At 42.2% G+C, this 14,743-nt stretch overlaps 1 protein-coding gene across 1 annotated transcript in view; it reads right to left on the bottom strand.

Annotated features, from left to right (window-relative positions):
* Positions 1 to 2,052: 2,052 nt before the first annotated feature.
* LOC113580013 (mannosyl-oligosaccharide 1,2-alpha-mannosidase IA) overlaps positions 2,053 to 14,743 on the bottom strand; it is a 197,136-nt gene continuing 184,445 nt past the window's right edge. The window contains exon 12 of the mRNA XM_035525993.1: positions 2,053 to 2,207. Coding sequence (XP_035381886.1) covers positions 2,171 to 2,207 — 37 coding nt within the window. The 3' untranslated portion in view covers positions 2,053 to 2,170. The remainder of the gene's footprint in view (positions 2,208 to 14,743) is intronic.

Below are 14,743 nucleotides of genomic sequence, written 5' to 3'. Positions count from 1 at the left end.
TCTCACCTGCAGTCTTGGTTCCTCTTGGTTCCTCTTCCTCATACTCTTGGGAAACTTGGTCTTGCCACTGTTGCCTTTGGCGTGCTTACAGGGCTTGGACATGGACAGCTGTAAACCTGCTTTGTGAAAACACCTTTTCTAAAAAGTACTGAAAAAATGCATTTGAATAGAATTGAATGTATGTGAGGGCATATATGGGGATTTCAGTCAGTCTGGGAACTCAGGCGCGGATCTTGCTTTTGCTTCGGTGATCACACTTCATTTCTTCTTAATTACGCATACAAGGTGACATATACAGTATGCAATGAGAATACTAAATCAGCAGTATAGGTAAGAGGCAGACAGTATCCAGTAAACACGGTCTAGACAGGAAAGTCCATCTGACAGTCTCACAAATTGTTTTAAAATTCTCTATTAATGAAATTTTAAACAATTCTGAATTTGTTTTAGGGAAAAAAAAGACCCCTCACATTTTTGTCTTGTGTCAAAGCATGTTAAACTCAGCAAAAGCAAAAGCCTCTTGCGGACCCTGTGGAGGTTTGTCCAGTAGGTGGTGCAACTGAGCACCATTTGATATCATCACCCACTTTTCAAACGCAAACGTTCTGTTAAACGTCCGTCAGGATTTTTTTTTTGACCAGCGAATGTATAAATTCTTGATAAGCAACTCACTTACAGAGACACTGAAGCACACCTAACTTCACTAAAGCAATTTTCAAAGCAATTTTCATAAAATCTTTTTATTTTTACTTTACAGCTCTGGATGTACATATATCTCTGTGGACAATCACACCACACAACACAATTCACACAGCACGCAATACTGCTACCACACACGCACACACACACACACACACACACACACACACACACACACACACACACACACACACACACACACACACACACACACACACACACACACACACACACACACACACACACACACAACTGATCATGCATTCCCATCCTTCCTTGAGACAGGCTTCGGCTGTCTCCCATCAACTCCAGCTCACACTGCCAGCAGACTTCAGCTAATTATGTGACAAATTCATTAGTCTCACCACAATTAAGCATTTTCTACCCTCTCCCTCCACTCATTGGAATGCAAATGAGAAACACGGAAGGTAGAAAAGGTGATGAGGCAAGATGACACTCAACCAGATAAATAAATGTGTCACATGTCCTCCCTAACATCTCCTGTTAAACAGTGTTTGTGGAATAGGACAGACTGGGGAAAGTGGTCGTATGATAGTGCATTGTGGGAAGAATGCCACTTTGCAGGTACCTTGCGATGGCATGGGGCTCCTCCAGATGTCATTAAACCCAAACAGATGCCAGTACAGATCGATAAACAGGGTGAGCGTACTGGCATTATGAACAATACGAGGCCAATAAAGCCTGTTAACTGCACTGGGTTTCCATAAACTCTCAAACATTTGCTCACAAGTTTAGTTTTTTCCTATCTACACACACACACACACACACACACATCCATAAACAACTGAATAGTCACATCATAAACCCATTTTATATATATTTTTTACATTTACATATTTTATGCAATTTTGACATTTACATTTATAGCATTTGGCAGGCGCTTTTATCCTGAGCCACTGACATTTGACAATACATAGGCTCCTTGAGAATGGAACCCATGATCTTGCTGTGATTAGCACAATGCTCTATCAGCTCTGCCAGGTGAGCTACAGGACATCTTATGCGTTTTAGCACATCGATATAACAATACACAAAAATTATTTAAAGTGCCTTTCTTCTGCTTTACAGACTTGAGGAACTTTTGCCTGTAGAGGCACCGGTTCCAGCCTCCTGCTTCACGCTGGCAGCTGTGAGCTGCATGCAAAGAGCTCTCGCCCCGGCAACTCGGAGACTCTCCAGGTCAACTGGTCTCTCCAGGTTGCCCAGCAACCAGGTGACGCACGAAGAGCTCTCGCTTGGCAACTGACTGGCGAAACTGTCCTCACCAAATCCGGGTTTGCAGCGGGCCATGCCATATCTCCGCAGGGGGCACGCGCACCCACGTGGAGCCGATCTGTGAGTGTTGCTTCAGGGAGTGTGCTTACAGTGGACACCTGCGATGGCATGCTCGGGATCCAGGGATCACATGCGCTAATGCTGAAGGGAGAGCACATCCTTTATAGGGTGACCCTCAGGGTGGGGGAATTACTCCCCCTGTGAATGTATTCCTGTAAATAAAAGTAGAATATATTTGGAGGTACTGCGGATGTATCTTTCCCGGTAGTGATTTATCATTCCTGACTCTTAAAGTCAACTCTTTTGTTAAACGTTGAGAAACAACTTGTATATCTAGAGGGGCTTTTTTGTGTGACATTTGGATGCTCCCATTGAGAACGCAGTGTTCTGTAGGTCTAATGCCATTCATCACAGGCGGTGCCACTTAGAGCAAAACCCAGCCTGGGAAAGTTTTCCTCACTGTCTCACTTGTTTGGTACAACATGACGATTTAGAACCAAATCTAGCGAGACTGGGGGTCCATTTGACTCAGCTATAGCCTAGGCAGCAGGAGCCAGAGGCTGCAGCACTGTTTGCTATGGCGATGGAAATGGAGGTGAAATAAAGGGTTATCATTTATCCTGTGTTGGGTCAGAAAGCAGAGACGGCTTTTTTTTTTTTTGGGTGGGGGTTGATTCTTTCCTTCATGAATGTTGAATGCAAATGCAGCAAACCCAATTATATGAAAATAATGGGTAAATGGTGTTCCTATGTACATTCATCACCTCAACATTGTCACAAGAAAGAACATTTTACCCTATAAACATTCCAGGTAACAGGCTGTGAAAATAATGACCTGCGATGATGCTTCAGGGAAGATAGCAACAGCAGTAACTACTTCAACAGCTGTGTGTGGCACATGCCTTAACAACCATAGGCTACAAAATGCAGGTTATATGAGGGAAAACTGACATGAACTGCTTTTCTATAGCTATGCTGTAAATGCTTTTCAGCAGACTATTGCTATAGAGAAGAGGGTAATGACATATATTTAAGAGACCTAGACAGCGGATGGTGACATTCATAACACACAGTGAACAGAAGCCCCCTGGCCACCATGTTGACACTCCCAATAAAATGCTGAAGAATAACTGGTTCTCTATACATTAAAGAATCTCAAATAGAAAAACATGCTGAGGCGTGCCATGTTTTCAACATACAATTTGCAGAGAGTAAGACATTTCTTGTAAGAGAATAACTGATGTTAGCTTCAAAATCATCAAATACATAACCTTTAATATATAACATTTAATTTAATTTAATATTCAGTCTGGAGTTCTGGAGTCTGTTTCTGGTTGCTGTCTTCTGGAATTGGTGAATGCCATGGACTTAAATTCTGTTAGAATCCAGTTATTATCTGCAACCATGCCTATTAAAAAAACTACATACCATGCTGACCGACTCTGGGAGGTGAGGAGGAGCTGGCCAGGACAGAGGGGACCCGAGGTTAGAAAGCCATGGTGTGTGTGCTGCCATAAGAATATAACGCTGCCAATGCGCCAGAATCAGAAAGAGGGAGCACAGCACACGGGTTCACTGTTCAGTGTCCAAAACGGCAAAAGTCTGAAAGCAAAAGTCAAGCCAAAATCCTAAAACTAAGAAGGTATCATAGTGAATATCCAAAAACAATAAAAAAGAAAGCAAGAGGAAAAAAAAAGTCCAACGGGAAGGAGCAAACAAAAACTTTGATGGTTCGGATAGCAGGCAAAGACTAGCAGACATTCCCAAAGGACAACAATCCCCATGACAGTTATGAGGAGGGCGGCAGTCCCAACAAAGCTAAAGACACTGACGGGATTAATCCAGAAAGAGCACAAAGTAAAGAAGGAGGAGAACACCAGGGTTTACATCCACAGACACAACAAGCTAGCAAGACATACACGATGAGGACAAAAGTTGAGACACACCTCTCAATTCTTCAGATGCTTCATTCAGTCCCATTGCCACTGGTGTATAAAATCAAGCATCTAGCCTTTACAAACATGAATGAAAGAACGAGTCGTTCTAGAGCGCTCACTGGGTTTGCGGGTACTGTAATAGAATGAGTCAGTACTGTCGCAACAAGTCAGTTTGTGAAATTTCTTCCCTCCTAGATATTCCACGAGCAACTGTGAGTGGTGTTATTGACATTTGGAAGCGTTTGCGAACCACAGCAGCTCAGCCATGAAGCGGCAGACCACGTAAAGTCACAGAGCGGGGTCGCCGAGCGCTGACGTGCACGGCGCATAAAAGTCACCCACACTCTGCTCACCTAGTAACTGCAGAGTTCAAAAACTCCTCTTGCATTAACATCAGCAAAAAGAACTTCATAGCATGGGTTTCCATCACCAAGCAACTGCCTTGCATCACCAAGCACAATGGTAAGCGTCGGATGGACTGGCGTAAAGCATGCCGCCACTGGACTCTGGAGCAGTGGAAACGATGTGTTGAGTGATGAATCATTCTTCTCTATCTGGCAGTCTGAAGGATGAGTCTGGGTGTTTGACGAATGCCAGATGAATGTTGCCTGCCTGCATGGATCATGCCAACTGTAAAGTGTGGCACAGGAGGGCTAATGCTGTGGGGTTGTTTGTCATGGGTTGCTCTAGGCCCCTTAGTTCCAGTGAAAGGAATCTAAATGCTTCAGCGTCCAAAGACATTTTGGACAGTTGTATGCTTCCAACTTTGTGGGTACAGTTTGGGGAAAGTCCTTTTTTGTTCCAGCAAGACTGTGCCACAGTGCACAAAGCAAGGTCCATAAAGGTGACTTTAGTGGCTTTGGTGTGGAAGAACTCCCACAGAGCCCTGCCCCCAACCACACTGAACACCTTTGGAATGAACTAAAATGAAGATTGCAAGATTGCAAATTTCCACAGACTCACTCCAAAATCTTGTTAGAAAGCCTTGACATAAGAGTGGAAGCTGTTATAGCTGATAGGGTGGGCCCAACCCCATATAATGCCTGTGGATTTAGAATGGGACATCTGAAAAGCTCCTGTAGGTGAAATGTGTAGGTGTCCCAATATTTTTGTCCATATAGTGTATGAAAGAGTGCACTAGTGGGGCAATCAACAGACACCCTGTGAAAACATAAAAAACTCAAGACATCTACTTGGTGACTCCTATGAGCAACGGGGCAAATTCTAAAGAGTCCTAACAGGAACCCTGTCTCTAGGGATGTCTGCTGGCACTCCTAGGACGATCAGGATGAGAGTGATGAAATCCTGTATGAGAGCCTTCTCTGTCCCTGGCAGAGAACCATGACTGCTCCTCTGGGCCATGTTCATCCCAGTCCACCAGATACTGGACCCCACCATGAGATTAGCAAGAATCCAGCAGTTAGTGCACCATAAAATCAAGCCATCCATCAATCCTGACTCCTGCTTCAGGATGGACCCTGTAGTCCAGTCAATGAGAGTTATGGATTGATAACCAAGGAGACTCCAAAACTACTAGAAATTCTGGAGAATGAATGAAATGCAGAGACTGTGATTAGCTATCTGAAGTTGCATAGCAACTGCTAACAAGTAAAGTCTGCCCTCACCCAGTGAATGACGGTTAAGTGCGACAGTAAGAAAAGCATCCTGCCAGTGGTGAGGTACCTAGAGTCAGCGAGTTAAAGACACGTCCAGTAAACTCTAGTCCACACCAGAGTCTACAAAGGCTTTAAGAGAATGGCATCGATTGGCCCAGAGTTGTAGAGTGGGGAAGCAATGGACTGTACTGCTAACTGAGAAATCTACTGTGTAACTATTTCTGCTTTCACACAAAAGTTGAGGCCCACCAACTGAACTGTAAAGGTTAGGGAAAGTAACTAGCAAATGACAAATTATAGCCATCCCTCAGTATTTGTCAGTTCTATGTTTATGTAAAGAAAACATTGTCATAAATGCATAAAATATATGTAAGATTAATTAATCTATTTCTATTGTTTTGTGTATTACATATGATCATATGTATTATTAATAAAGTAACCAGAAACTCATCTTTGTTGGTTTTAGTCAAGCCATGATGAAAGGTATATTCTTGATTCCACTTAGTCTCTGCTGCAAAAGTTTAAAAAGAAATGTTCAGAAACATGTTCAGAAAGAGAGGGCATATTCTTCAACTCTATGACCCTATTGGCTGAGTCTCTGAGGTTGTTTGGATACCTCACGACCACCAGAAATACTTCTCGTTGCCATTGTTGCAACCAGAACCACTTCTCGTTGCCATAGAGCTTGAAACCTGAGAATACCTCTGCTTGTTGTTACCAGAACCACTTCTCATTGCCATAGAGCTTGAAACCTGAGAATACCTCTGCTTGTTGTTACCAGATAACCATTGCTAAAGTCAAGTCATAGGAAGGACTGAAGTTTGGAGTTCAAAAGTCAGAATAGAGTCAGAAAACCTCCTCATCCACATGGGTAGCCGCGATACCTTTGGGGTGTAGGAAGATGGGGCACAAGAACAGGAAGTGGAACTGCGATATTGCCAGATCCTACTGGGGCAACATGATCAGAACTGGCAGTTGTCGGTGGAGTTGAGAGAAACGTCTTGCAGCACCTGATTGTGTCTGCCACCATTTTCCTTGGCAGGCTTGACTTTTCTCTTCTGTCTGTAGTAGCTGCTCAGGGTTGCACCACAGTGGAATTAAACTGTTTAATATCCAAAAGATAAAAGTTCAAAATCTCAGAAGGGATCACAAATTAAATAAATAAATAAATAAATAAATAAATAAAGAGCGGATTAGGATCAGGCAAGAACCTGGTCTAGTTGTACTGGCATGAGGATAACTTCCTTGGAAACAGCAAAGCAGTTACTCTGGACCAGAGTGTATGCTAAATGCTTTAAATATAATGTTTTTAAATAAGTGTATTATAAGTGTTATATGTGTTTTTATAAGTGTTTTTCTTGTGTGGTAGCCTTATATACATTTTATACATTTTTGAAAACTCTTGTTGATTTAGAATATTTTCAACACAGTGCTAAGCTGATCTTTGCTGGCTAACTTTTTGCCTCCACATTTTACTCTGTAACAGAAGTAAAACTTACTTGGCTTATAGAACTTTTGCTCTGAGTAGTGCTCGAGAGTGAGAGAACTGCTGTCTTTGAAGTGAGGTAGCAATGGAAACATCAAACCCAAAATGTGTTCATACCCTGAGACCACTCTCCCTCTACCTTGCAGCTCTTCATCAGACCTTGCCACGTTTAGTGTGCTAATGGCCTCCTGGGGAGTAAAGAACCCCACACTTTTATCAGAGAGGTGGCATGCCATGGCACATGGATGCAGCGAAAGCACAGGGAAAATCGTCTGTGTTAAATGATGGTAGGCAGCTACAGGGATGAACTGCATTTATTTCAGTTCTAAGGAAGAGTTAGAGTTAATTAAACACTGGGTGACAAAGCTCACCTTCTTCGTGACCACTCATTCTAATGGAAGAGGCAGCTCCTGCCTAACAGATCTTCTCCTTATTTGTTCACCTCATTAAGCGCCCTAGAGCCTTTTTTTTTTAAGAAAAAACCTCTAGAATAGTTTTACAACACCACTCCAGAGGTATATTTAATAACAACTAATAAACTGATAATTTCTGCACCAATGTGTTAATGAATATGGGAAAGCTCATATAAGAAAGCCTACATAAACTTGGTGTGACCAGCAGACTTCTACACTGAGATGAAGCAGAGCGGAACATATAAAAGCTGATGGAGAGCATTTAGCACTCAATTAGTGCAATAGAGCTCATTTAGAGACTTCAACATAAAACATGTCAGTTTTGGTAGCAGGGCTGGGTGTTGAGAAAAGGTATGGCTTTCCTGAACCCACAGTGCAGAGACACTCCTGAAAGTAGGAGGTTATGGTGCTCTTTGTCTTGACGGGAGAAGAGAGGCTAATTACGTGCTGTTGACAGCCGCGGTCGATAATGCTGTAGTCCTTGGATGACTGTGTCCCCCTAGAAAGTGATGCTCTGCTACCTTGAGATACGGCCACTCACAGCAACCTCTTCAGGACAATCTTCTCCCACGATCGTGTTCCATTTCTCTGTGCTTCTCTGTTTCTCTCTTTTAAAACATCTGCTTTAACCTAATGAGGTGCCCTCACACACCTGCAGATGTATTTCTTGGCTCAGACCAAATGAATGCAGACAGATTAGCCCACTGACTTTGAGAGGTTTGACGAATAAGGTCCCTGAGTTACTGAGACAGCGCAGTGTCCAGCACAGAGATGCATGAGGCATTGCAGACTTGTTCATCGTGTGCAAACAGCATGCGAACCTGCTGGGAGACTTGATTGCATTTCAATCGATTTTGGCTGCACCTGACAAATCAAATTATCGAGTGTTAGAAGAAGTGGCAAATCAAAAGACTGAAGACTATACATCATATTAGGATTACCGAACGATTTTTCCATTATAATTAAACTGGAGAAGTTTGTGACTTCTAAGTAGGAATCTGATGCTTTACCTATTGATGCTGATTCAAAGTGTTTTTAAATATTAACATTAGCATACTGAGTATATTTATTAGCAGATTCATTAGCATACTTGGTTCTACAATGACTTTGGCTGCACTAGTCAATTCTAATTAGTAATACTGCCGATGCACTGACTATCAAGGACTTGGGCTCTGACACCGATGCTGATTCAAAGTGTTTTTATAATGCTAATGCATTAGCATATGCAACATATTTATTAGAATATGTATTAGCATTCTTAGCAGGACAACTTAGCTGATCAATAACAATTTGGAAGCAGCCACAAGAATTATATATTGTAGACAGGTATTGGACAGTCAATCTGTTGGATGAATTAACTCACAGTGCAATAAAATGTTTTGATGATGTCACAAATGGCCAATATACCAAATGTCAGCGATAAATATCCAGACAAAATAATTCCTGACACATCATGTCATACACAAATCATTTAGGAAAAAAGTAATGACTAGTGAATCTCTGAGTACCTGTTTAGAGTACCTGTTTAGAGTACCTGTTTAGAGTGCCTGTTTAGAGTGCCTGTTTAGAGTGCCTGTTTAGAGTACCTGTTTAAAGTACCTGTTTAGAGTACCTGTTTAGAGTACCTGTTTAGAGTGCCTGTTTAGAGTACCTGTTTAGAGTACCTGTTTAGAGTACCTGTTTAAAGTACCTGTTTAGAGTACCTGTTTAGAGTGCCTGTTTAGAGTACCTGTTTAGAGTACCTGTTTAGAGTACCTGTTTAAAGTACCTGTTTAGAGTACCTGTTTAGAGTACCTGTTTAAAGTACCTGTTTAGAGTACCTGTTTAGAGTACCTGTTTAGAGTACCTGTTTAGAGTACCTGTTTAGAGTGCCTGTTTAGAGTACCTGTTTAGAGTACCTGTTTAGAGTACCTGTTTAAAGTACCTGTTTAGAGTACCTGTTTAGAGTACCTGTTTAGAGTACCTGTTTAAAGTACCTGTTTAGAGTACCTGTTTAGAGTACCTGTTTAGAGTACCTGTTTAGAGTACCTGTTTAAAACACAGCATTTTTCTCAGATCTACACAAATTCTCTTCCAGACAAATCGTCACATGATTAAGTCATTGTAGCTGATTGGTCAGTAAGTGACAAATTATGAAACATAATGGTCCTGAATGTCCAGACTTCCAATCGAATGAAACTAATTTTCAGTTCTGCCTCCACTCTTGATCTAATCATCCATATCCTACAAGACTGGTTAAGTAGGACAAAGTTCCTGAGATCGATGCATGATTATTGTTTGGCATGAAATACAGATAAACTAAACTATCTACACTAAAAACTCAAGTTCTCTTGGTAAGGACTGCCTTCGTGACACCTGTACCGTAGGTAACGTTTTCATTTTCAACAAACATGCAATATTGTATAATTACAGTGGGAGCACTTGCTTCAGGAGCTGGACTGAAAAATTGTGGTTGAAGGACTATAATGCAAAGCATTCAGTGCTCAGGAGTGCCACATTAGCAAAAAATGCCAACCTTTCATAAGGTGGCTACAATCACTTCTAGTAAGGCATACATATACATACGCACAAAAACCACACACACACACAGACACACACACACTGGGAAAATATGAACTGATTTGTTTTCAAGCCATCGTGGTCGTTTAGTCACACTTTTTTCATTGCATTTGTGAGTCACAGAAGGGCTCGGGGCCTGTGTGCAGAAGCGTTGTTTCTGTCTCTCTGTACTTCCTGATCTGCTTCAAGAGGCAGCAAAGTGACATGGGAGCACCGAGCCGGGAGGAAGTGAGAAGCAAAGGGCTCTTCTTCAACCTTCAGCCCACGGAGAGGCATGCAGGCTGGGCTGCAGCAGCCCCCAAGAGCAGCCCTTGTGAATTGGTCTGGAAAGGGCCACTGCCAAACTTCTATATGTGTTCACAAACCTTGCATTGCTGTTCAGTGCCCTTTATTTCTATGTAAGCCCTACCCCTCCTTCTTAATATATTTCCGTCTCCTATAAGTGCTGACTTGTGAATATACACTAAAATTGCATTTAAAAATGTTTTTTTTTGCTCAAGAACATTACAGGATATATATATATATATATATGTGCCATAATCAAATGAAATTCTAAACCGAAACTTAAATCCCCTGCTGAAAAAAGTCCTGACTCAGAAGAAGCGTGAGACAAGAGCTAAGAATAAACTGTACACAAGGCTTCAAAATAATTACACATAAGATACATCAAAAAAAAAGAAAAGCAACTTCTCCCGTTAAGCGCAGACTTGCTGTGACTTGGCTGCGCAGTGAGTTATTTTTGCAGATGCTCTTTACTCACAGAAGTGCATATGGATTAGCAAACACAATTAACCTAATGTTCAGGTCAACCACGAAAAGAACGCGGCTATGTGCTTACAGCAGTGTTGTTCACTGGGTCTGGGAAGGCCATGGTACCATGCGCTTTAGAGTTTCTCCACTTCCAATCACCCTTGCTTCAGCTCACGCAGGGCACCAGCCGTGTAGGTGCAGAGAAGCTTCAGCGTGGAGTGCAGTACCTGTATTGAGTGAAACTAATGAAAGGTTGAGGGAAGCTTTCTTTAACCAATGAAGTAGGATGGATACCCTCGGGGCTGGGAATATGGTTAGTGGAGGGAGAAAGTATGAGGTACCACATCAGTAATCACTGAGTTGCAGCTTGATTTCCCCACGGTATTCACACGCGTCCAATCCCAGAATGCTCTACTCACTATTCAGTAGGGCTAACCACCAAGCTACCAGCCACAAACACACACACCACGGTCATGCTTTCTTCGCTTTTCATGCCATACATATGCGTCCTAAGAGAAGCAGTGCAAAGCCCATTCATGTCCTTGCGTTCAATAGCTGCAGCCGATTTGCTATGGTCCTATAACTAGAACGACATTAGCATAAATCAGATCATTCATGCCTTTAATGGAGTGATCGTGTGAGCTGACATTTGATGTCATCAGCACGGCGCCGAACACCGAGACCCCACTTATTGACCTTCTATGCGAATGAGCGCTGGGTGGAGTTGAGAAATTCGCGTGTTACAAAGACAAACGCATTAGCTGCAGTCACACGAGGTGTCCTCCCCCTCACAGGCCTTTACTGTCAGCCATACCTCCGTTGATAAGTTCTGGGGAAGGAAGTGATATGGATGAATATAACGTGCAAGACTGGGATCAAATAATAACACCACATAGCCATCTGTCTGTTCAGCTTACACAACAGGCATTTAGCAAATGCCAGGAACATATACATCAGAGCCGCGCAATATATCACCTGCATAACATTATCGCAATACTGCGGTCAGCCATTTGATAGTGATGTTTTTGTGGATCAATGGCTGAATGCAGTGAATTTATAACTTGGGTCAGACCTGCTGTGGGCGCCAGACAGCAGAGCTGGGGTGGCACAGCAGGAAAGAGCTACTCAGGCAGAAGACCCCAAGCTGCTCTCTCCCATGCCGTAAAGAACAAAAGCAACAGATCCCAATGTGGACACTGATCGCACACAGACATTATGGAGCAGGGTGATATTGGTATGCTTGTCCAGCATACGCGCAACATTGATGTGAAGATTCATTATCTGTACTTTGGAATGTCAAGGCTTTTACATACAATCCTTGGGCCGACCTCTTTTTTCAACTTCCTGCTTCCTACAACTGAGGCACGTCTGCGTCACCAAACAGATTGACTGCATTCTTTCGGTTTTCGAGTGGCATGCGCCCGACTGTTTAGTCTGGAATTACATCACCACGTGCCCTATGGCACGTCCACATCGGCAGTAGGTGTGCACCAGGCTTTTCTGGTCTTGAGTGGCTCATGTGCAGTGGGAAGAACTACACCTGGCTCATGTCGGAGGTTTTAACAGGCTGGAAACATAAAGAAATCTCAGACAATATCAGCTTCTCAGACATTAATGCTGGAGTTTCACCTGCTCTTTCAAGCATGTAGGGCTCTTGCTTTTCTCTGCGTGACAGAGTTGAGCTGCATTGCAGGCAGAGGTCCAACCTGAACCCAGTATCACCCAATACAGCCCTGCTGATACATCAGTCAGCGATTATTCACTTTTTATTGTTTTCTTTTTTGCATACCAGCCTTGTTTTATATGCTAATAAAACTACATATATTGAATAGGTGCTGTGAGAGTTCAATGCGCAGGCAGGAAGAGTTCCCTTATGCTGCAGGATGGATTTTCATAGACACCAGCAGATGGCTGTGGTCCTTGTAAAAGGAAAAAACACAAAGACCTCAAACCACACGCTGTAATCCTCAGGGACAGCTTTCTATTTCACTGTTTCCTAAGGCCCCACAGAAAAAAAGGAAGTTAACGAAGTGAGTTTAAGGATGATTGAGATAATGTAATTTACCCATAAACCTGCCATTCTCTTTGCTTGTTTATTTAATACCCTTTCATTATTCCCCATCTTTAAATTACTGCCTTAGCCTAATCACTGCATACCCTTGAGTAAAGAATGAATATAGAATTAGCTGAGAATTGACTCACACAATAACAGATTGGAACACTGCAATATTCCCCCCTATGTTAATCTAAAGCTGCCGCAGACCAAGCGGAAATGTCTGAATAATTGAAAACTCCGGATCTGTTTGTACTTATGTTGCTGTTACAAGCCCTTCAGTGTAAAAATGGAATCTGTAATATCATCTCCTGGAACAAACCTGAAACAATCTGTGATCTTTATTTGAAACAGCCTCTCAGGGTAACCATCTTTAACTATCATTTTCCTTGAGTCGTTTTTACATAATGAATAATAATTCATTTTTATTGTCTGATTTGAGTTACTGAGTGGGAGGTGATATAATTATAAACACTGAATCAATTTCACAGGCTCTTGTTTTTTCCCTGGCACGGCTTTAGCTGTGGTGGCAGTCTCATGCATAAATCACTTTCCCAAAATAATTCATGTCCATTGGTCCAGCCTGACAAATTGGCTAAGATTCAAATGAGACTTGCGGTAACACATTTGAGGGGTGTGTGTGAGTATGATCAAAGAGTACATTGCTCCTAAGAATGATAACACTGATAACACTGTGGGCTGGGAAGCGGCTTGTACCAGAAGAAAGCCTGAAGCAGTCAGAAGGAGAGAGAGCAGCAGCTATACTTGGCTTTGAGTACGTCTGGTTAAATGTCGCATGGACGTGGATTGGGCTATCGAAAACCTCAGTTCCCAAATGACTATACCAACTTAAATCCCTTCACTCCATTCAGGGGAGAACATTATAAATAGAACATTTAAAGTCAGTTCTCGCCTCCTCGCAAACCAATCAGAAGCCCCACACGCAAAGGCATGACTTCCTGCTTCTGTCTTTGTAGGCTGCATTTTGCCAGGAAACCCACTAAACACCATAAAACATTTCAGATGTCATTGTACTCTACATAGTTTAACTTTTTTCTTTCTGTTTCTTTTTCGTAAGGCCTAAATCATTCCCAGTATCAGTGGCCAAGTTCGGTATGAGGACTGTCTTTTTTGTCTCTCTGAAGCAGAAGATGACTTTTTAATCTATCAGCCATCATATTTTTAAAAAATCTTTCTAAACTTTTAAAGACAACATTCACATGACCTGAGGGTGTTTACACACTAGCGTGAAGTGAGCAGTGAATTTTTGGCAGCCACATGAATTATGCATCCTGTCCAACCCTGTGGCTCCTTTGTGAACAGAGATTTGGCAGCATACAATACAAATATTGTCCTGACAAATCTCTCACTTGCACTTGATGAGAGTAAAACAGACAACGCAGTTCTGGAATACTGCGGCTGATTTAGAGCAATGGACAGCAGTCGCACTCGGAGATCTGTTATTACATTTTTAGTAACAGATGATTGGTATTGATTGTCAAAGAATTCAATGTTTTGATATCTTCTTTCCTTTACACAGCTATTTCACCTCAGTGCTGACCAAACAAAAGGTTTGGATTGTGCTGACTTCCTCTAATAGCAGGGTTGCATGGATGAGCGAGAGAGAGAGAGAGAGAGAGAGAGAGAGAGAGAGAGAAAGTAAACAAGCTTAACACTCTCACATCCAGTGGAACTGAACTTATCATCTCTATATCCAACCTGACTCCTCCACTACCTCAACCAGCAATGCAGCGTCAGTGGATTTTTCTCTTCAGGATATACCACTTCCTATAGCATTCTGGTTTGGTTAAAACAAAAAGTTGACCACATCCTGTTTACTTAAAATACAAACTCACCTATCACAATTAGATCTCAAGATCAGACTGAACCACCAACCACTCACTCATATTCCCTCAAACGTCCTCAAATGTGTT

The sequence above is a fragment of the Electrophorus electricus genome, chromosome 5 (genome assembly GCF_013358815.1).
Source record: "Electrophorus electricus isolate fEleEle1 chromosome 5, fEleEle1.pri, whole genome shotgun sequence".
NCBI lineage: Eukaryota > Metazoa > Chordata > Actinopteri > Gymnotiformes > Gymnotidae > Electrophorus > Electrophorus electricus.
This window is presented reverse-complemented; position numbering and strand designations above follow the sequence as displayed.